Source organism: Mustela lutreola, chromosome 11, assembly GCF_030435805.1.
Source record: "Mustela lutreola isolate mMusLut2 chromosome 11, mMusLut2.pri, whole genome shotgun sequence".
In the NCBI taxonomy this organism is placed as follows: Eukaryota; Metazoa; Chordata; class Mammalia; order Carnivora; family Mustelidae; genus Mustela; species Mustela lutreola.
This window is the reverse complement of record NC_081300.1, coordinates 92,303,590-92,326,137: the sequence shown is the minus strand read 5'-3', so window position 1 is coordinate 92,326,137 and position 22,548 is coordinate 92,303,590. Positions and strand designations below refer to the sequence as shown.

The following is a 22,548-nucleotide window of genomic DNA, read 5'->3' as shown; positions in this document are numbered from 1 at the left end:
AACCAAGCTGGCTGGGACTTTTTTTGGGGGGGCTTTTACTTTGAGATGTAGAACATTCAAGCTTAGAAATCAAAAAAAGTAATAGTCTAATAGCTAGTATCCGTCTCCTAATTCTTCTTATGTTAACAATCACTGCCTTCTTGTCAACTGAAAAACGAAGTAGAGCTTTTCAGCTGGTGGGCGCGTTATTTCTGAAGAACATAGAACAGCCACTATGGAGGTTGGAAGGAAAGAGTCAGATGTATGGCTTGTGAAGGACCGATGGTCTGGTTGGCCTCCAGGCAAATGAGTACAAAGCGCGTTCCTTTTGCAGTGTGTATTATAGCCGTGGAAGCGATTTGGAGGTCAGGAGAAGAAGGAAGGCAGGGGAGGTGGGATATGGGGCAGGCGGAGTCCGGCTTTCTGATTTGGGGCTGGAGTGACAGAAGCAGAAGCTCTAGAGAGACTGTGTTTGAGTGGGCGGAGTCTTTCAGGAAATGCGCAGGGAGTGAAGATTGTCCCGGAGGAAGGGACCAGGGGGGCAGAGGCCTGGAGGTGTCGAGTGGGTGGGTGTGGGGGGTGCTTGGGTTAAAGGTTGGGAGGAGACACACTGGCTTCTGATCTTGAAGGTTCCGTCGCCCTCTGCCCTTGGGGCCAGGCCAAGGAGCTGGGACCTAATCCCAGGGGACGGTGAAGCCCGAGAGGGTGCTCTCAGCAGGAGAGTGACACGGTCATGTTTCCGGGAAGTGTTTGAGAATTCATGCAGGCCGCCCTGCAAGGAGTGTTTGGAGCCGGGTGTGGTGGCCCGGGGACCTGGTGGACCTGTTTTGTTCTGCCCAAACAGTGTTTTCAGAAGCGGCTTCACTGCGCAGGCCCGAAGCTTGATCACGGGATGAGCACGTAGCACCCGTGGTCTCACACACTCCAGCTTCTCCTGGTTGTTACCCGCCGGGGGCCTGTAGGCATTTGAGTTTGTTGCCTTTGGAGTAAATTCTGGCGGGGACAGTGCTGGTGGGGACGGCACCAGGGGTGGTTGAGAGTACGCGCTCGAGGGTCAAGCCAGCTGAGTGTGAATCTGCTCTGCCTTTACTGTCGTGGGTTAAACAAGGTGGCATACCGCAGACCATCCATGTGGTGCCTGGTTTACAGTCAGATGTATGGCTTGTGAAGGACCGATGGTCTGGTTGGCCTCCAGAAGGAGGTCTTTACACCAGAAGGAGCCCTTGGTGGATGCAAGCCATTATTAGGAACAAAGCAGGCAGACCTATTTTCTGGAGGGCCTAGAATGCCAATAGCAGGAGTTTGAACTTGGTCGAGGAGGGCAAGGGAGCTTCTGTGTCTGTCTGGGCCAGAAAGTGACGTGATGACAGAGCAGCATCTCCCCTGTGACCCTTGCCAACTCTGGCTGCCTTCCCCAGCCACCATGATGCTCTTCCTTAGAAACCCTGAGGTGGATGAGCCCTGAATAGGAATGACTTTTCTCCCTGGACATTGGGAGGTGGGTGGAGAGGAAACTCCCAGAGTGTCCTGTAGCAGCAGGAGCCAGGATTGGCATTTTTCTGTCCTTCCTGACCAGGCTCTGGCCCTCCCCAGGGCTGGGTCCTGCACACAGCCTTGGAGCTCAGCTCCCTGCCTGCCTCGTGCTGGGCCCTCAGGAAACATCTGGGCCATACAGAACTGAGGAGTACTCGCACAGGCTCACCTGGCCTGGGGAGTAGGGCAGTGCCTCCTAGACACATCAGGGACTGCGTCCAACACGGGGAAAGGGGTCAGGAAAAGAAGAGCGAGGTTGGGATGAGTCTGTTCCGCTGTGCCCGGGCCCACCATGCCTTTCCTAGTCCCACCGCGCCAAGCCCTTAGGATCAGAAAGGACCTACTCTCCTGATCTAAAAAAGCATGGCCTCCGACTGCATCCGGCAGATAAGTTTCTGCTTTGTTCCTGCGCGCTGACACAGCGCCTGAACAATCCATTGTAATCGAGGGTTGATCAGGAAGTTCTCAGTCGGCTCAGCCGGGAAGCTACATCTAACTTTGTCTGTCGTCCCAAATGATAAAGCCTTCACGGGGTGCATTTCCCCTCCGTGGGGAAAAGAGGAGTCGGAGTCTGTCCTTGTAGCCACCCTTCATGTACCGAGGAAGTGAATACAGCTGGGGTATTTGGATTGCACATTAAAAAAAAATACATTTTAATATATTTATATTTGTTTAAATATATTTAAAGTATAATTTAAAAAAATATATATATATATATATGAGCTGTAAAAGCAAGCACAAAGCATAATATTGCAGCCCTAATATCTTTTCATTCTTGTTTTAGAAGGCGTGATTTAGGGGTTTTGTATTTCCATGAAAGCCTCAGTTATGTTTGGGGATTCTCCTAGGTGAAGGCGTGGTGACTTCTGGACCGATCCTCGTAGACACCTCCCACGAGTGCTCTGTGGGCTCCGCTCCTACTCCCAGGTCCAGCAGTGAATCCAGTAGCTGCCAATCCGTGCCCTTTATGCTGCCTTAAAGTCTGTCTTCCCCCGAGCCACTGTCCTTACTCTTCTGTTAGCGGCAGCAAGCGCTGTGACACTGGCTTACTGAAGGAGAAGCTGTGTGCAGTCATGTTTCAGTTGGTTTACGCCTGCAGGCCTTGTGAAGTAACGACGCGCATCCCCATTTTGCAAATGGGCAGTTGGAGGTGCGGAAGGTGAAGCTGAGTGGGGCCCGTTCGTTCCGTCCCTGAGGGTGGGCGTTCGGGCAGACTGGTGTGTGGCAAGCCTTAATCCCAGACCCTGCCACCTCTGCTCTCGGGCCTTGCCCGGCAGGACCGCATCTCTGCTCAGTCTCCAGTGGCCTTGAAAAGTTTCACTAACCTCAGAGTGTAGACAAGGAAACTGTAAGCTTCCTCCCACTCCCATGGTGAAGGTTAGGCCAAGTTCTCGGATCAAGTGTAAGATGAAGCCCTTTGAAACCAAGTACTCTGACCCACCTTCCTTGCCTTGCTCTGAGGCCCTGGCAGGGGTCCTGGTACTTTGCAGGCCATGAGAAATTTCTTCTCAGTTACACTCGGTGCTGACTGAATCCATAATCAGAAGTCTTAAAACGTGGCACCACTCACATAATCTCATTTGTTTTCTCATTTATTTTTTTGAGATTTTATTTATTTATTTATTAAAGGTTTTATTTATTTATTTGACAGAGAAAGAGATCACAAGTAGGCAGAGGGGCAGGCAGAGGGAGAGGGGGAAGCAGGCTCCCTGCTGAGCAGAGAACCTGATGCGGGGCTCCATCCCAGGACCGTGAGATCATGACCTGAGCTGAAGGCAGAGGCTTAACCCCCCGAGCCACCCAGGCACCCCAAGATTTTGTTTATTTATTTGAGGGAGAGAAAGGGTAAGAGAAAGCATGAGAGGGGAGAGGGTCAGAGGGACAAGCAGACTCCCCGTGGCTGGGAGCCCAGTGCGGGACTCAATCCCGAGACTCCAGGATCACGACCTGAGCTGAAGGCAGATGCTTAACCAACTGAGCCGCTCAGGCTTCCTTGTTTTCTCATTTAAACCACTTTCAGTACCAGTGTCGCCATGGGCTGCTGTCACCTGCTTTTGATCTAGCCCTACCCCAACTTTCTCCAGCTAAAGACCTTTGTCCTTTTCTTCTACCCAGCCTTCCCCAGGCCTCCCAAACCAGTTAGGGTAGTGGCTGCCCGTCCACACCCTCGCACTCTCTACGCCATCTGTGCCTCCTTCTCTGCTCTCCAGGCACAGAGGCCCCTTCCCTCCCCAGCACCTGCGTGCGATAGATCTGATTGATGTCTTATGGGCTGGATCGAGGTTTGCTTTGCACCATGGTGCGTTCCTAAAGGTTGTAAGAAAGTGGAATTTTGGTGAAGTAGATAATTTAAAATACGGGCAAGAGGGCTGAGTTTGACAAAGCGTCTTCACGTCGTGATTTATACGCCCGAGTTCATCTGGTATCGAGTTGGGTTTTATAAACCAAGTTCCTTTCAATCAGGGTTCAGCCTGTTTGTGGGTGTCTTTCCAGTGTCTCTGTGATGCCCATTCAGGGTGGCTGGGTTGGACAGGGCAGGAAGGCACTGTGCCCCCCTCGATGTAATGTCTGGGTAGGCGCTGCTGTTTTGGGTGTTGATATGGGGCACGGATGTACCTCTTTCTGGTGGTACAAGTTTTGCAAAGGTAGAGACCGTGACTTTTCTACTCATAGCCGGAGCACTTCATAAACAGATGTGAAGTAATGTGTTTGGGAGTGACTCACCGGGTTCACAGAATATCCAGGGCCCCAAGTGACTCTGTGGGTCACAGCGTAGCCAGTTCCGGCAGCCATCTGTGGTGACAAGAAGACTCATACACATGTGATGGGTCAGAAATAGTCCAGGCAGGGCCTGGTCCTTGCTGCCCCTGAGAAGAGCTGACTTTTTGGATGGTTCTAGCACTTCGCACTTCTCCGGGAGCCCACACCTGTCCCATAATAGCCGTGGTGGCCTGGGGTGTTCAGCTCCCACCTTCCCACCCTGCACCCCACCACCCTGCCATTGGTAGGCTGCCTTTTTTTCTCCTGCTGTAATCTCTCTTTTTGTTGGATTGGGTATTTATTTAAAAAAAAAAATTTTTTTTTTTAAAATTCCTTTAGCTCTTGCTGAAAATCAGCTTGGGCAGAGTGGTGGTGCTCAGTGCTGGCTAATGGCTTGGAGCCCCTCCAAGCTGCCGGATGTGTTGGCTCTCACTTGTGGGTGGTCGTCGACAAGCGTGATGTGTCTCCTCTCTGTGACTCCCGAGGGTGCCCTCTTCTTGCCGGCTCGGCTGTTCACACTTGGCTGGCTGGCCTTGTCGTTGGCAATCGCGGTTTTTACGGCGCATCCCGGGGCTGGTCTGGTCGCCTCGACAGGGCCCAGATTTGTTCAGTACGAGAGCCCATTCGGCCTCTGGGCCCTTTGGCCCGTGTGCTCGTGTTGCAGGTTATTTTGTGCTGTTTTTGATGGGGAGCTCAGATGCCGGCCCAGGGTGCCTAGAGACTCCAAGTCTGCAGACCGGTGGCTTGGGAGAACTCTCAGGTCGTTAGAGATGTGGGTGTGTGTTGTGTGGGCGATGTTGTCTGCTGGCACTCTCCAACCTTCTGTCGCTTCTTCAAAGGCTGTTAGTCTACAGAGAAGGATGGGGTTGAAATTCCGGGGTCCTCGGCTGGTAGCTGCATAAGCTCCGGTGAGGAGCTGAGCCTCAGTTTCTACATCTGTAAAATGGGGATAAGAATACGTCCATTCAGGGTTAACATAAAGATTAAGTGGGAAATTCCATGTAACATGGCCTAGGACCAACTCAGTAAATAGTAACAAAGTGTCAGGGTTTCATTTTCAACAAAGTGGCGATGTTTCCCCTTCCTGAACCCTGAGTAGGCCATTTAAGGACTCTGGATGGAGAGCTCTAACATGCTCTTCCTCTTATTAAATCCCTGACTTCCTCTTAAGGAGTTGTTAGCTGGTTTTGATAGTGTCTTAAATGGTAAATGGAAGAAAGTTCGCTTCCTTGACCACCTTGTCCCGGGCACACTATAGGGAGCGTTTACTTCAAGCAGCTCTGTGTCTCCCCCACTTGTTAGGTTGGCCTCTTGGTTTCCATTGTGTTTGTCTCTATCCGCGATGCCTCTTTTGGGCTGCCTGCCTCACTCGACAGGAAGGGAAACTGAGGAAAAAGGAAGGGGAGGCTGAGGGCAGTGCCTGGCCACTGACTGCACAGGCTCTCGGCCCCGTTGGCTCCTGTAGAAGCAGCAGGTCTCGGACAAGGGGCATGCCTCAGCCCTCCAGCTCTCTGCGGGATGTCGGCCTCTGACCACTGTCACTTCCCCAAGAGGCCCAGGCCTCTGGCCGCCGCACTCCTTGTTGCTGCTCCTCGGGCAGGGCTGCCAGCAGCCACGGAAGGTCCAGATGCTGGGGCGCGGCCAGTGTCTGTGTGAGCCCCATGGAGGCAGCCCGGCAGGTGCTCCCAGGCAGGGGCTGGTACAGACGCAGATCCATGCTGACGCCTCCGCTGACACCTCAGGGGCGTTGTGGAGAATGAGTTTCATGGCCAGAAGCGTCTTCGGAATGCCGCTTGTCTGCTGAGCTCTCGTGGGGGCTCTGGAAGTGCCCACGTGTGGTGAAAAATGTCTCCTCTCCTGGGTCACCCTTCCACACAGCTCCCTTCCCTGTCCCTGCATGGTTCACAATTAGCATTTCTGATGCTTCCAAGTGAACATGGGACAGATGTTCACACAGGTGCTGTACTCCTCACTGGGTAAACAGAGTGGGGCTTGCAGCCTGTGTGTGTGTGTGTGTGTGTGTGTGTGTGTGTGAAACATTTGGCGGGGGGAGGCTTCTGATGGGTGTGCAGAAAGTGTTTTGCACATGGTAGGTGCTCAGTAAATCCTTGGTGATGAGTGACAGTCCGAGTGAAAGCCCTTTGTTTCCATAAACCCAGTGACGCAGGGGCAGGAAGCAGAATTGCAAGATAGTCAAGACTATCACAGATGAAGGAGGGAGAGATACCATCCTGCCTGCGGGCATCCAGCAGCCGCTTCTTCCCTCTCCGCGGGCAGAAGGGGTGGGGGTCTGTGGGGGCACACAGTCGTGGCCGGTGCGGAGTGGTGAGGAGGCTTAGGTAGCGGAGGTGAGCGTGGTGGCTCCTGGCGGGGCACCTGCCCTGCACAGATGTGCTCACGGTGCTGCCCTGGGAGACTGAACTTGAGGTTTTGCTGTGTGCAGCATCTGTAGATGGGGTTGTGAGGTTCACCAAGACGGGCCGCCTCATAGGTGCTTCCGATTGGCACACTTGCTCGGGCTGCTTCCCTTTGGACCCAGTGGCTCAGGCCCTGTCTCCTTCAGCTGGTCTGCTCCTCCTGCTTGTCTCTGCCTGGGTCAGCTTCAGGATCACTGAACCTTCTCTAGCTTCTCAGAAATGCCCTGCTGTTTGCTTCTTTGAGCTTTATGCATGACCTTCCCTGTTTCTGGAATGTTCTCCTCCCCCCACCCCCGCCTCAATGTAGTGAATCGTCTTCATCCTTCATCCTTCAGAAGTGACCCAGTCGTGACCCCTGAATCTTCCTGCATCTGCCCACGAGCCCCCATGGAGGGCAGTGCTCATACCCTTATCTAGGCTGTTGTAACTAAGAAGTGACTTAATGCACCAGAATCACATTCCTTCTCATGACTCCTGATGGTGAGCCCCATGAGGACAAAGTACATGTTTTGACTTTTTTCAAATCCAACACCTGGCACATGCCTGGTATGCAGTAGGTGCTGAATAAATGTCTTTAAATTAAGACGTATTTGTTTGTATCAGGAAGGCCAGACTTTTAAAATTCCACCCTCCCTTGTTCTGCCCCAGATTACTGCATGATTTATGAAGCCTGCCGAGTGGCTGTCAAGGTCATGTTTGTAACCTCAGGGAGCAGGTGCTCTGAGTAGCCAGTTGGGGGTAGGCTTCTGGGGCAGTAACCACTACCCTTAATTACAAAGAAGCACTCATGTCCCCAGCCCCTCCCAAGAGCCTCTGTTTACAGCTACTGCTCTCAACCTTCTAGCAATTTCCCTGACAGTTCAAGGCCCCTCTGTGGCTGACCTCCTGTACCTACAGAGAATCTCTCTGGATTTGGCCACGTTGGTCTCTGTCAGCTGGCCAGAAACGAAGTTGAGGGTGGCACAGGGCATTATCCTGGCTACTTCCAAACCAGGCTCCTCCTTCTAGAACAGTGGTTGACCCGTAGTACTGGCCTAGTTGAGCCTTTTGTTTTTCCTTTCCTCCTCTGGCCTAAGCCTTTGGCAGAACAAGTTTCGGGCTTGAGGCCAGCGATTCAGCTATGTTGGCTCTGTGCCAGCCCTCCCCTTCCTGGAGGTCAGTATATCTGCCCAGGGCTCTGTCCGTGTTTGCCGTCTTTCCTAGCATGCACCGATAACGTGGCCCTACGTCCCGTGCCATCTCGCAACCCGTCATCAGAAAGAGAGGCCCGAGCAGGAGGAAATGTGCGCCCCGCTTTCTTGCCGCAGAGTGTCTTTTGCCTGGTTTTTATCTGGGGGCCTTTGAAGAGCCAGCCAGCAGCAGAAGCGGTGCCCGGAAAACTCATCAGTGTCACTCTGGTTTATTTTCCTCTGCTCTCAGAGTTTTTTTTCCCATGGAGTGGGGCTCTCAGTGACAACTGGCGAACGGTTGGGCCGTGGCTTGTTGTCATTCTGGCGGGCACCGGTTTCCGGGGGGCTCCGGGTGCTTTGTGGGCATTCACATTTGTTTCTGTACCGTCCAGAGCACAGCTGGCCCCAGTCCCAGTTAGCGGGTGGGGAAACTGAGGCTCTGGGGATTCTGACGGCGAACCAGCGGGAGGGGAAGGGGGCCCAGTCGGGAGGGAGGCTTGAGGAGGATGTGCAGTGTGTGTGTGTTTGAGAGTGAGTGAGGTCGTGCACATGTTAAGAGGGGGAGAAGGAAGACTAGCAAGGATGGAACGAGACTAGAGAGCTTGGTATAGACCTGCCCAGCGGCACTCCCGGTCTGGCGTTCTTCCCCGTCTGGGAGCTCATAGGCCTTTTATCTACAGCAGCCTCTGGTCCTAGGCCCCCGAGGAAGGTCTCAGTGGCTTCCCCAGCCCACGCAGACCCTGCCCTTGCTGGGTCTGGGGGTTGGATCCCAGAAGCCCTCCCCTCCTGCCTGTTCTTTTCCATTCTTTCCGGCTCCTCCCTAGTGCAGCTTTACGGCGGCATATGGAAACTGTTTCTATTTACCCGGGGCCACCAGGATGCTGCTCTGTGCTGTGCTCCAGCGAACGGAAACCTTGGATTCCCCGCAGGGTCATTTCAGCGGCTGCATGCAAAGCAGCCAGCTGTTTTGCAGGGAGCGTCTGGGCCCTGTTACATCAGCGCAGAGAAAGCGTTACCATCTGTGCAAGCAGGTCATCCTGGTTTGGCGGCCTGTCGTCTGCTTGGGGAACTTCTCTCCTACTTGGAGAGAAGTTTTTTTTACTGTTGTTTTGTATTCGAAGGCCTGCCCTGTTGGCCTTTCCTTTCAACTCCTTCCCCTCCTCCTGCGGGTGATTTTATGTTCACCTCCCTGGGCTGGCTGCCAGGATCCAGGGAGGGTAGTTAAGGAGTAGGTGTTGCGTAAATCTTTAGTGGCTAAGGTCTGCGGGCAGAGGAGGCCATAGCCTGGTTTCCACGGGAGAGCTCTCTGCCCGGGGCAGTAGAGGAGCAGAACAAACTGTTTCTCTTCGGGAACTTTCCCCGGAGGCACAGAATGGGATCTTCTTGGTTGCCAAGAATGTTGCTGGTCAGCTTCCTCCGGCCCTTTTAAAACCTGCGAGCAAAAGCCAGTGGAGAAGCTGGCTTGCTGGGAGGGCCTGGAAGCCTGCTTCTCCCACCCTCCTGTACCCACTGTGGGTCTTTTTCCTTCTTCCCTCCTGCTCCCAGGCCGGCTGCCTCCCAGGAACGCGGACATGCAGAGGCCGGGGTCGGCAGCTGTTTTCCTTCTGGAGGAGGTAGTGGAGGGCCAGCTCCCCGACAGCCCTGTGGCGAGGTCATCCCGTCTCCACCAGATGGGCCCTTGCGGTATGCCTTGACCTTGCCTTTCCAGCTCACCTGGAAGAGCCTACCCTGCTCTGGGTGAGGATAGTGCCAAAGTCTGAGGTTGCCGTCTTGATTCTCATGAGGTCTCTAACAATCCCTGGTTGGGCCAGACCTGGGGAGCTGTGGTGAGAGCCCTCCTGACTGCTTTATTGTCCAGGACTCTTCCCTCACAGGGAGCACCCGTCATTCACCTGGAGACCTGGGGGCTGGTGTTTCCCCCAGGAAGTGCAGGCCAGGACGGAGGAGTAGGTGGGCAGGGCAGCAGGGAAGGGGGCTGCTTGCAGCGCCCCCCTCTCCGGGGCTGAGGCTCCCCAGACAGACAGACAATTTGGAGCAGACCCAGTGGGCACAGGGCGTGGGCTGTCACCAGGACATGGGGAACTTCATGCCCAGTAGAGACCAGTCAGAGGGCCTAGGAGTCTCAGCACTGCCTCTCACATCCTGCCTTGAGGGGGCCTTTGCGAAGGAAGCCCACTGGGATCTGTTCCCTGGCAGGCAGGGCCTTGTGCCCCCGGGCATCCCACCGTCTGAACCACGGGGCTCACCGTCTGTGTCCTCCAGCTTGGCTGCCCACTTGAGCCTTGGGCCCCTGACTTGCTCCCTGCTCCCCTGCCTTCCTCTCTTTTATGGGCTGTAATTGTCCTGCCCCTTTTGGGAGCTGCTGAGCCTTTGAACATGCCTTAAACCGAAGCAATAAAGCACTTGGGATTTGGAGCGTTTCCATCACCTCTGTGGCCACTTTTCCAGCGTAGGAAGTGGGAAGCAGTGTTCGGGGGCAGGGAATTAGGAGCCACGTGGTGCCCCAGCACCCCCATTTGCGGTGCACTGAAAGTGCTTCTGGACTTGGCTGCAGGGCTGCCCCCTCTGCGTGAGGACTGCCTATAAAAGGAACAGGGCAAGCCAGGGGCTCCCTGCCTTCCATTTGCGCCCTTTGTATAATCCCTAAATGTGCCTCCCAGCCGCTGGAGCCAGGTGTGAAGGGGGCTCTGTGAAGTCTCCCATGGCTTTCCTGAAAAGCCCTGCAGCCTTCCCACCGCACCCCCCACACCTCTGGGCCTTTGAGCCCTCCACGAATATAAGAGCCACAAACAAGCTATGGGGCTTTGCCTTTAGGAACCTAGTAAGCAAGCCAAGTTCTGTGTTCTGAGCAAGCATCAGGTTGAATGGTTCGAACAAAGTCCACTCTGGAGGGGAGACTCCTCCATTCTTTCCTCTTGGCTCTGCCAGTCACATTTTTCCTTTTCTTTTTAAGGTTCTGTCCCGAATCACCCTTATATGAAATAGTGCCTCTGCAGCAAATCCTTAAAAGAATGATCTTTTAGAAAGCACAAAGGTCATGTCACAGCCGGGGCAGCAGTCCCACTGCAGTCCCAAGGGAGCCTACCTGCCAGGCTCTGTGCATAGTTCCTGGTGCCTGCCCTCTGGTCACTGGCCCAGGAGTGTGCTTCTGGAATCTTCGGGGAAGAGCTTCATTTCACTTCATTACAAATGTTGGTGGAACATTTGTCCATCATGCCCAGCGCTATTCTGGGTCCCGGGGACTCCATAACAAGATGAAAGTCCCTGGCCTCACAGAGCTGGCATTCTAGGTGGGGGAATGCACAAGACAGGCGGGCAAGTAAATCAGTGCCCTTCTAGGTGGTGACACGACCCCAGGGAGAAGCACAGAGCAGCCCGAGGAGGACAGGGTAGGCCAGTGACTTCCAGAGATGGGAGAGATCGGGGGAGGGCAGAGGGAACACAAAGTGCACAGGGCCTGAGGCAAAACCTTCCAGGCCTGTCCCAGGACCATGAGGAGGCCAGCATGTCTGGAGCAAGAAGGTGGGTGGGATGAGACATCTCAGTCTCACAGGCCCCTTTAATCCCGGGGAGGACTTGAGGGTTTTCCTGAGAGCGGGATGCTGCAGTCTGTTTGGAGCGGAGGAGTGATATCATCTGGCTTAGGTTTTTAAAGGATTATTGTTGTACTGAACTACTAAGTTTACTTAAAACACACACGCACACACACACACACAATAAAGGACTTCTCTGGCCTAGAGACTAGACAGGCAGGATGAGGTGCGGGGAGCCCAGTTGGCAGAAGAGATTGTGCTTCCCCGGGGGAGAGGTGGGTTGGGCCATGGCACAGGGCCGGAGCAGGTAAGCCATGGGATCTTACCGGCTGGGCGCAGCCACTATCTGGGCATCATTCAGCATAGTGAATGGAGGGCATACCAGGGGCTGAGTCTCCTGACTCCCCAGGAGCCCTCCTGCTCTGGGGTTCCTATGGGTGTGGCTACTCTGCTCAACATTTTAGGTCGAGGGAAATATTTTCTCATAATACCTACTTATCCCCCAGCTCTGTACCTGCTGAGCACACGGGGTAGCCCTCCTCTGTGATTCAGCACGGTGCTTCTGAACACAGACCTGGTTCGCTTTCTACATGTGTGAGACCTGGGGCAAGTTCACACATCGCTCTGCTCTGCCATTGCCTCATTCGCAAAATGGGGACAGTCGCGGTCAGTTGGGAGGATGAAGTTCATGTGCATATGGGGTGTGTAGGAAGTGCCTGGCACAGGGGATATGCGCCGTGTGTGCGGAAGTCCGTTATTTGGGCAGAAGCTGAGTTGCTGAGCTCTGGACTGCGTAGATTTGTGGGGCTGCGGTTAATCAAGAGAGGGAAAGGAATGGGTGTGTTAAGAGGCACCCTCGCCCTCTCCGTGCAGCCAGGCGGTGTTTGTGGAAGGCTGTTGATAACTAGCAAGGTCCAGGCGTCTGGACCCTGCCCCAAGGAAGGTCATGCATTTGAGTTGTTTTTAAGGCCAACTGCCCCAACCTGCCTGTCCCTTCGGAGTCTCCGTGTACCTATAAATACAGAGATGCTGGGGATTGCAAGGGCAGCTGGTCCAACTCCCCACTCGCGGGGTGAACCTCCGTTCTGTTGAAACACCCCCATGGATGGCTGTGGAAACTCTTCTTGAGGCCCCGTGGTGATGGTACCCTTGCTGTCTCCACAGACATTGCCCCTGCAGGGCCGGGGCTCTCCAGGTACTTCCAGTCCCCATCCTGCCCTCTGCCCTGTGGACACCCACCAAACAAATGAGTAAATGAACAAGGCAATTGTTGGCTTAAAGTAATTTTGTAAAGAATTACTTCCAATGTACAGATCGTATTTAGAATAAAATAACAACTGTGTGCCTAGCTGTCACAGGGCCTAGCATTTACTGACTTACTTCAGCAAAGCAAACACGACATCTAGAGCCCCTTCTGCCCAGGGCGTCGTTGGTCAGCCGTGCAGCACGTCTGCTCTCGCATGCCAGCCCGCCCTGTGTGGTCTGTGGCTTTGGAGCATGCGTTTTATCTCTGTGGTGCTCACTGTCACATGGGACCCCCTGTGTCCTCAGCGCGCCTTAGGAACCGGCTGCCCTCTGGAGCCCGGCCCGTGAGCGCCAGGCTGCCGAGCCACCCGTCTGTTAGAGCTTGGGAGGGACTGCGGTTCTGAAGACCCTTGCTTGCCCGGATGCATATAGCTCCTTGTAGGACGAAGAAGTCTGAGTTTTTCCTGAGGACAAGCCATTTCGAGATTTTAAGCAACAGAGCACGTTCCCTATTGATGCTTTGCCGACCTCATCCTCCAACAAGATGCCTGGGGTCAGGAGGCCGGGAGAGGCTGGGGCAGCGAGAGCCGGCCTGGGGGCTATTGCTGTCTTGTAGGGGAAAGGCAGGGACCCCCGAAGGTGGGGAGTGGAGATGGGTCTCAGAGAGGAGAGCTGAGCTGGAGCCTCACTGGCCATGGAGAGAAAGGCAATGTCAAAGTTTTCCATCAAAGCCTGGAAGCCTGGTCCTTCTCCCCATCCCAGTGGTCCCTGTGGATTTCAGAAACAGGAGGGAGCTGTTATTTGTGGCTTAGAGGGGAAGATGCCACGGGGCACCTGATCCCAGGCAGAACCTGCTGGTGGGAGTGTGAGCGAGGTGCACGGGTGGCAAGGAGCGGCCTGCACTGGGAGAGGTGATAGCCACCCTCCTCGCCGCTGTCAACCCCATCACAGTGGTGTGCGGCGGAAGTGGTGAAGGCCAGAGGGGAGAAACCAGGAGGGCTGAGGGAGCTCCTGGGTGTGAGGAAGAAGGCAGATACATCTGCTGAGAGCCCCGAGAGGAAGGAAGGGCCAAGAAAGTTTGAGCAGAGGGTCTCTGAGGCAGGGGCTCACGCAGATGCCAGCATCCAGCACCGCCTGGGAAAGTGGCAGTAATGTCCGCCGCCATCTGTGCCAGCTCATCGCCGCCCACCCCACACCGGCCCTGTTATTTCTTCCACCTAGGACTGCTGTCGCGCGGGCGCAGGCTCCTGCCATGGAGCAGGAAGGTCGTGGAGGACGGGCACAGGCACGCAAGGGCGCAGTACTGTCCAGCTGCCTGCCGGCGGCTTCTCCTACCAGGGAGGCGCATTACGGCTCCTGCTTCCCTGGTCCACAGCAGCATATCCAGGAAGGTGGTTCGACCTTCTGTCTGTGCCTAGGGCTTACTTCTTCCAGAAATGGAAACCGGGAGCAGAGTCGGGGAGCGTCGGCCTCGGGTAGAGAAGGACCGGAATGGTTGACCGCGAGCTGCAGCCAGATGGGCCACCTCCTGCTTGTAACTTCTTAGAGGGATTGAACTGCTGCTGTGTTTCATCCTTTTGGCGCCACCCTTTCCAGGCTTCCATTTCCCGAGAAGAAATGGAAGAGGCATGTAGCCTGCTGATGAGGAACTAATCATCCAGTTAGGTATCCCAGCCCTGCTTCCTGCTCGCCACTTGTCTTCAGAAAGGCACCTGGCTTTTCTGTGGGGTTGTCGGGAGCGTTACATAGGTCAGTGGGTATAAAGCACTTAGGTGGGAGTCAGTTATCTATCGCTCTAGAGCAGAGCATCCGAAAACATAGTGCCTGAAGATAGCAGATATTGCCTTGAGACATTTTGTGCAAAAGACTACAGTTTGGGCAGGGCCCGGTGGAGGGGCTTATCTCCGTGCCACGCTGTGTCAGTTTGGACACTTGTCTGGGGTACAGGATCTGGTTTTGAGATGGTTCGTTCACCCGACTGGCAGGTTGCAGGCTGTTGGCTGGGGCATCAGCTGGGCTGTGGACAGAGGGCCTTGCTTCTTCTCCACAGGCCTCTCCGTCACACAGCGTGGTGGCTAGGTTCCAGGAGCAAGGGTCCCAGTAGAAAAAGGGTGGGAGCGTTCTTATGACTTAGGCTCAGAAGTCATTAGCATTATGTCCTCCATCCTGTGTTGGTCAAGATAGGCACAGTCTCACCTGGTTTCAAGAGGGAGACACCCAGGCTCCACCCGTTCGTGCGGAAGCGGCAAGGTTCTAGAAGAGCACGTAGGATGAAAGATTGTGCCGTGGCTGAATTTGCAAAATACAGTCTGCTGCAGCCTAGGTTTTGGCATGTGGTAAGCCTCAATAAATGTTTGTTACCATGGCTTTAAAGGCATCATCTGCTGTCCTTCTTCTCAGACTCCTCTCTCTTAGAGTTGGTCATGGAGCATAGGAGTTAAATGCATCTGTTCTGGAGCCCGGCTGCCCAGGGTCAAATCCTGGCTCGGCCCCTTAGAGCTGTGTGACCTTGGCTGAATTGCTTAACATCCTTGTACAGTAGCGTTTATGACCGTACATACTGCTTGGGATTGTGAGCGCAAAGCACAGAGCCCACGAGTAGTGTTAACTCTTTACTGTTCTTCTGTGCTTCGGCTGGTACAGTCCCTTCTAGGAAGATTCTTGTGGTTACACATCCTCGCAATGGAGATGAGGCACATTCCGGGTTAGGTCTGTGAACTGGAAATCGCTGCGTTCCCAGAAGCCTGAAGTTTGGGAGGGGAGAGAGGGAAGTGTACCGTTAAACGGGTAAGGTTCTTATCCTATACATGAGGTGACACAATATCGCTTGACCATAGACTGTGGTAAATTGAAAATGTGTACCATAAACCCTAAAGCAACCTCCAAAAAGCATTGTAGCTGAGCCAGTAAAGGAGATAAAATGGAATCATAATAAATATTCAGTGACCCAGAAGAAGGCAGAAAAAGAGAACAAAGAACAGATGGGACAACTATAAAAAGACAGCAAGATGATATATTTAAACCTAACCCTGTCAATAATTACATTAAATGTGATAAATCTAAATATGCCAATTAAAAGGCAGAGATTTTTCAGACTGAGGGGAGGCAGCAAAATCAAACTATATGGTGCCTCCAAGAAACACTGTTTAAATATAAAGACACTAAGGGATTAAAACTAAAAGAATAGGAAAAGCCACACTAATCCCTAATTGAAAGAAATAATCAAAAGCTGAAATAAAGACTTCAGATAGATAAAGATTTGGGTCTATTTAGAGAATGCACATACGTATATGTGTATGTATATGTATGTATATATATATATATATATATATATATATATATATATATTCAAAAGTAAGAAAATTACCCAAAAAACAAACAAGTAAAAGATTTGAACATGCTTCAGCTAAAACATACAAATGGCAAATAAGCCTGTGGAAAGGCCTCAAGATTATTAGCCCAAATGCATATTAAAAGCTTTAGAACAAGATTAAGAGGACGGAGCATGTCCGGTATGGGTGAGAGTGTGGAGGAACAGGGTCTCCCTTGCCCTGCAGGTCATTTGGAAAACAGTCTGGCAGTTTTTTAAGTTAAGCGTATGATCTAGCAATTTCACCCGTAGGTGTTTACTGGAAAGAATTGAAAGCACGTGTCTGTACAAAGCCGCACACATGCGTGTTCATAGCAGCTTCGTCTGAAACAGCCCCAAACTGGGTGCAATCACTTGGGTCTCCACCAGGTGAGCAGATGAACCATGGTATATCCACATACCACGGAATACTGCTCAGCCAAAACACCGGAATGAGCTCCCGATACACAAAACAGCATGGATGCATTTCAGAGTGGTTACACTGAGGGAGCGAGGTCAAACCAGGAAAGCATACGTACTCTGTGATCCCTTCTTTGTAAAATTCTGAGATGCAAAGTCATCTAATAGTGACAGAGAGCACAGAGCAGTGATTGCCTGGGCGTGGATGGAAGGGGTGATGGATGCGTGATCTTTTTTTTTTTTTTTTTTTTTTTTTGGACAGAGATCACAAGTAGGCAGAGAGGCAGGCAGAGAGAGAGGGGGAAGCAGGCTCCCTGCTGAGCAGAGAGCCCGATGTGGGGCTTGATCCCAGGACCCTGGGATCATGACCTGAGCTGAAGGCAGAAGCTTTAACCCACTGAGCCACCCAGGCGCCCCGGATGTGTGATCTTGATCGTAGTGGTGGTTTCACAAGCGTGTGCCTATATTAGAACATACCAGATTGTGCATTTTACTGTGTGTCAGATATACCTACATGAAGTTGTTTTTAGAAGTGGGTGGAGAAGAGCTTTGCAGGACCCAGCTGCCCTTGGCTGGCCGTTCAAGCTTAGAAGGACCAGGTAGGACTCTGCAGAGGTAGGACCCTTGCCAGTTTCCTCCCCTTTCCTGTCGGGTGGTGAGCTTTACACATTTGCTTCCTGCCACCTCTGTGCATAGCTCCTTATCCAAACATAACTTCATTCTTTATTTTTCTGGAGGAGGATCAGTTTGAGTGTGAATTTATGGTCAAGTTGATGACAAAACTTCCCAATAAATTAACAAGTTGAAAGTCATCTCTTAGTGCCTTTGCTTACCACGTATCCGTGGACACACGTGAGGGTTGTGACAAACCCAGTTCAGACAGGCTTAAGTATAAAAGGATCTTTATAGGCTCAGATTTTGGAAATGCTAGGAGGTCCGAATCGGGCACATCTCAGTCCCAGGGTGGAACTAATATTATCTCTGTGATTCTTATGTTCCCTGTCAGTTTTCTTCTCAGGTAGGCTTCCCTCACATGGTGGCGGCAGAGGCAGCCACCTGCCCCAACACAGAAAGAGCCCCTCCTTCTTGAGTGCTTCAGGAAAAGGTCCATGTTCAACCCTCATTAGCTGGGCCCGAGATAGAATACCACCCCCACTCTGCCCCCGCCAGCCTGAACCAATGCCTGTCCAGGGAAAAGAAGGGCTTCTGTTGCACCTGCCGCGAGCCAGGGGTGGAGTCGGCTGGAGATAAAGCATGGGTGCAGAGTAGGGAGGGAGAGGAGGTTCTCCAAAGGCAGATGGGTTCAGTGTTACTGAAAGTGAACAGGCCTGGATATCAGCAGGGAAAAACAAAAACAAAAACAGATGACCCTGCACCAGGAAACAAATCCAGTTATTTTTGTTTTAACCATGTAGAATATTAACATGCCTCCAAAAGTCAAAAATGTACAAAAAAGGGGTGCCTGGGTGTCTCAGTTGGTTAAGCACCTGACTCTTGATTTCAGCTCAGGTCATGATCTTAGGGTCGTGAGATTGAGGCCCGTGTCTGGCTCTGCACTCACTGTGGAGTCAGCTTGAGATCCTCTCTCTCCCCCTCTCCTGCTCGCTCACTTGCTCTCTCTGAATAAATTAAAAAATCTTTTTAAAAAATGTGTTCAGAAGGATCACTCCCTTTGAGTGATACTTCTACACTGCCCCCTGCACCCCTTGTAAGTAAATGTATCCTTGTTTCTTTTTGTAAAGATAGATACCTGTATGTTTTCCTGTTGCCTCCCCCGCCTTTTTTTTTTTTTTTTTTACACAAAAGATAGCATTTTATATGTGTTCTCTTGCACTTGCTTCTTTCATTTAACGAGAGAATGAAAAGCATTTTTAATTAGCCGTGCTAATCCTTGCTATTATTCCAGGGATTCTAGCACTGACTTGTAGATAATGGGATATATATGTGAGCAGACGAGCCTTTTCTTCTGGTGAATAGTGCCTTTATTCTCTTGAGCCTGGGTTGTAAGTGAATCCCTCTCCCCTTCCTATGCAGATGGAGGCAGCTATGCCGTCCACGACTCCCGGGCCCCCAGTCTAGGCTCAGGGGATGAGAGTCCCACCGGACACAACTGGGAGATCAATTATCAAGAGGCAGCAATCTACCTCCAGGTGAGTCTCTCCGATCGGGATGTCTGTTTCCGGTGCCTCTTGGCCGAGTTGTGCAGCCAGAGTTCTGTTACAGCCCCAGAGCTCTGGCTTTGGTTCTTGTCCCGGCTCCGTGTGTGAGCTTCTCATCTGTAAGGTGGGGAGAGCTTACATGATCATGCTCAGACGAGCAGGGCGATGTGTGTGGACTTTCTTGTGACCACCAGCATGTGGCCCTGCCTGCCGGAGTCTCCCTGAGTCTATCCACTTGGCCTCGGGGCACACTGGCAGCCAGTTCCTGAGGGGGGAGTTTCTTTAAATATGTTACACTGTAGCAGGGGTTTGTTGCCCATTATGGGAACTTAGAGACCTTTATTTCTTTCCTGTTAATTTGCTTTCAGGTTTGCTGTTTCTTGCTTGGTACTGGTTGGTTTTATGTTTTTTGTTTTTTTTTTTTCTCTTTCAAAAAAAAAAAAACTTTCTTTGTAGAAGTAACACACGCTCATTGTGGTAAGTTTAGGCACAAAGGGGCTGTGGAAAATATGTCCACCTAAGTCACTGTCAGCATTATTGAAGAATAATACATAGGTTTTATGTGTTTTGTAAAGTTAATTTTTTTTAAAGATTTTATTAATTTATTTGACAGATAGAGATCACAAGTGGGCAGAGAGGCAGGCAGAGAGAGAGGAGGAAGCAGGCTCCCTGCCGAGCAGAGAGCCTGATGCGGGGCTCGATCCCACGACCCTGGGATCATGACCTGAGCTGAAGGTAGAGGCTTTAACCCACTGAGCCACCCAGGCGCCCCTGTAAAGTTAATTTTAAAGTCACAGTTGTATAGTCTTTTTTTTTCCCATAGTGTGTAACAGAAGCTTTTTTCTTTTTTTTTCCTTTTTTTTTTAAGATTTTATTTATTTGACACAGAGAGAGAGAGATCACAAGTAGACAGAGAGACAGGCAGAGAGAGATGGGAAGCAGGCTCCCTGCTGAGCAGAGAGCCCCATGCAGGACTCAGTCCCAGAACCCTGAGATCATTACCGGAGCCGAAGGCAGAGGCGTAACCCACTAAGCTACCCAGATGTCCCTCATTTTTTCTTTTTTAAAAGATTTTATTTATTTATTTGACAGAGATCACAAGAAGGCAGAGAGGCAGGCAGAGAGAGGGGAAAGCAGGCTCCCCACCAAGCAGATAGCCCCATATGGGACTCAGTCCCAGGACCCTGGGATCATGACCCAAGCTGAAGGCAGAGGCCTAACCCACTGAGCCACCCAGGCACTCCTGGAAGCTTTTTTCTTCTGTTATTATAACTCCTATAACAAATTTTAATGACTTTTATAATTATATCTGGTAAATGTATCCTAATTTACTTAAACTATCCTGATAAGGCTGGGTATTTTCCCTTTTTATGGTTCCCTTATTATATATTACGCATTTCCCTATTATAAATTATAATCCGAGGACCATCTACACAAAGAGCTATTTCTCTCTTTAATATCCAGGATCGTTTTATTAGGAAAGCCTCTAGGAAGTGGAATTACTAGACGGGAAGTATCAACATTTCTAGGGCCCTTGATGTACAGTTATTGAGTGTTCTCCAAAAGGGGTATTGCCTCTTAACTGCCCGTCGCACTGTCTGCGCCATTGCCATAATCTTGCCATTCCTGTCACTGTGAGATCTCTGTTTCTTGTGTGCAAGGAGCAAGAGTCTAGGTGAGGAAACGGAATCTTTCTGAAATTCATTTGAATAATAATTTCCCCTAATCTTTTCTCTTTGAAGCAGCTCTCACATTGCAAGTACGTGTTTGGTTACTTCTTTTGGAGGATTGCATTACGTTTGGATATTTGTTTGGTGATCGTTCAATTGTCTTTATGCTTCTCATGTCTTTTTTTTTTTTTTTAAGATTTTATTTACTTATTTGACAGAGAGATCACAAGTAGGCAGAGAGGCAGGCGTTGGCGGGGGGCGGGGAAGCAGGCTCCCTGCTGAGCAGAGAGCCCAGCATGGGCCTCGATCCCAGGACCCTGGGATCATGACCTGAGCAGAAGGCAGAGGCTTTAACCCACTGAGCCACCCAGGCACCCCTGCTGCTCATGTGGGGTCACACAAGTCGTACCCTCAGCCAGTGCATTCTGACCCAAGTTGAAGCAATAGTAATGTTTCAGAGACATTTTGGCGAGCTCAGGCATGTCTGTTGATGATCTTGCAGAGTCCCCCAGGGTCACCCGTGCACTGTCACCTACTCCGAGGTTGACTAGATGCTGGAGAAGAGCACGGAGTGGGTCAAAACACAGAGGTAGGATGGCCTGGGGGACTTCAGAAATCTGGTAATTCCTTCTCTCCTTAAGCGGCTGAGAACATTAGTGATAAAAATATCTATTTCTAAGTGAGTCACATTCTAACAATCGCCTCCCAAAGTGCTTTGATCGTCTTCCATTTGCAGACTAGCAGCCGACACTGAGGGGAACTAAAGGAGTCCAAGGCCATCCAGCTAATAAGTTACGAGCGTGGATTTAAACCATGTCCAGCTCACCTCCAAGCGACGCTCTTTCTTCTCCACATTGTTCCTCCATTTCTATAACTGACCACATGTAACCATTTAAAAGTGGGCCATGTGAAAAAGAGGCCACAGAATGGCAGGTAGAGTGTGATAATTTTTGTGTAATATTTATACACACACACACACACACACACACACTTAGGTTCATACATGTATATAGCAGCATACACATGTGTGTGCACACAGATTTCCCCATTCACATCTGGAAAGTTGTTCATCTAAATATTAAAGGTGATTATCTTTGGCTGATGGAATTTTTACTGCCTTATAATCCTGTGTGTTACTTGAATTATCTTACCAACAATGCATCATTTTTTAAAAAAATAATAAAAATAAAAACCATACCTGGATGCCTGGGAACATTAGTCGTGGCCATTTCTGGGAGTGGGTGGGCGTAGCCGTGTCAGATGGTCTTTCTCCTGCTGTTCGGCTGAGCGGGTGGTCGGAGTGCTTGAGTAATTGGCCCCTTGCCGCCTGGAGGGTACCTGAGGCCTGTTGACTCGCTCATCCTCGGGAACCATGTGCTCTGCTCTGCTCTGCAGTCCTTGTGCCTCTGAGACAGGACTGGTTTCCTGGGTGGAATTTCTGCCCTAGGGAGCAGAGAGCAAAGCCAGAAGTCATACACAACTGGCCTGTCTGATTTCTCCTAATGTAGTTCGTGATCAGCGGCCAGGAAACAAGGCCAGTGTTCTCATCGCTCTATCCTTGGTGCTGGAGATCTTATTCTGTCTCTGCTGGCAGTTCTCTCACCCTAGATGTGAAACCCAAGCCCCCCTGCCAGTGGTTTCCGCTAGCCAGACCTTCATTCCTGGCTATTTACTGGAAGACATTACCCGAGAATTGCATTTGCTGGTAATCCAAGCCAGAGGCTTCCCAGATCCCTCTGCGTGTCCCCCCGGCCACAGCGGTGCTGGTACAAACCACAGCCCTGCACAGATCACAGGACCGCGAACCAGGCTGGCCCAGCATGCCCGCTGTTTGACCGCCGGGATGTTTGTTCCCTTTGTCTGGCCTGCCCCGGACGGGACTGTGGTTTGTCTTTAGTTTTTGGTAACAAGGGCAGTGATGTGTTTGGCTTTGGGGAAGTGACTCGCTCCAGGCTACCTCACAAACCACAGCCGAGGGCAGAGCTCCCCTTCCCACAGCTACTGGGCAGTTCTCAGGCCGGGCTGTGGCCTGGAGAAGTGATCTCTGGCGGGAGTGGTTCATCCTACCAAACTGCCATGAAACACCTATTGTGTGTAGCAGGCACCACGCTGGGTGAGATCTGACAACATCCCTTGCCAGGCCAGACTGCTTTCCATGGCACAGTGGGCCCCTCTGGGCTTAGAGCCCTCCTTCGGCTAGCCTGTGGGTTCAGCAGGAATCACTATGGTGATCTCCTCCCTGGGATGAGGGTTGTGGGCCTGTGGAGGGTGACCTTGATCTCAGAAGAGCCGAATAGCTGGAAGAGGTGAAGGT

At 51.7% G+C, this 22,548-nt stretch overlaps 1 protein-coding gene across 6 annotated transcripts in view; it reads left to right on the top strand.

Moving 5' to 3' along the window:
* TPCN1 (two pore segment channel 1) overlaps positions 1-22,548 on the top strand; it is a 59,594-nt gene that overhangs the window by 11,278 nt on the left and 25,768 nt on the right. For 4 of the 6 annotated variants that reach the window (XM_059139449.1, XM_059139448.1, XM_059139453.1 and 1 more), the window contains exons 3-4: positions 9,404-9,541; positions 18,440-18,555. In XM_059139449.1, the coding sequence (XP_058995432.1) occupies positions 9,404-9,541; positions 18,440-18,555 (254 nt within the window). The remainder of the gene's footprint in view (positions 1-9,403; positions 9,542-18,439; positions 18,556-22,548) is intronic. The other 2 variants (XM_059139451.1, XM_059139450.1) reach the window with 1 other exon arrangement.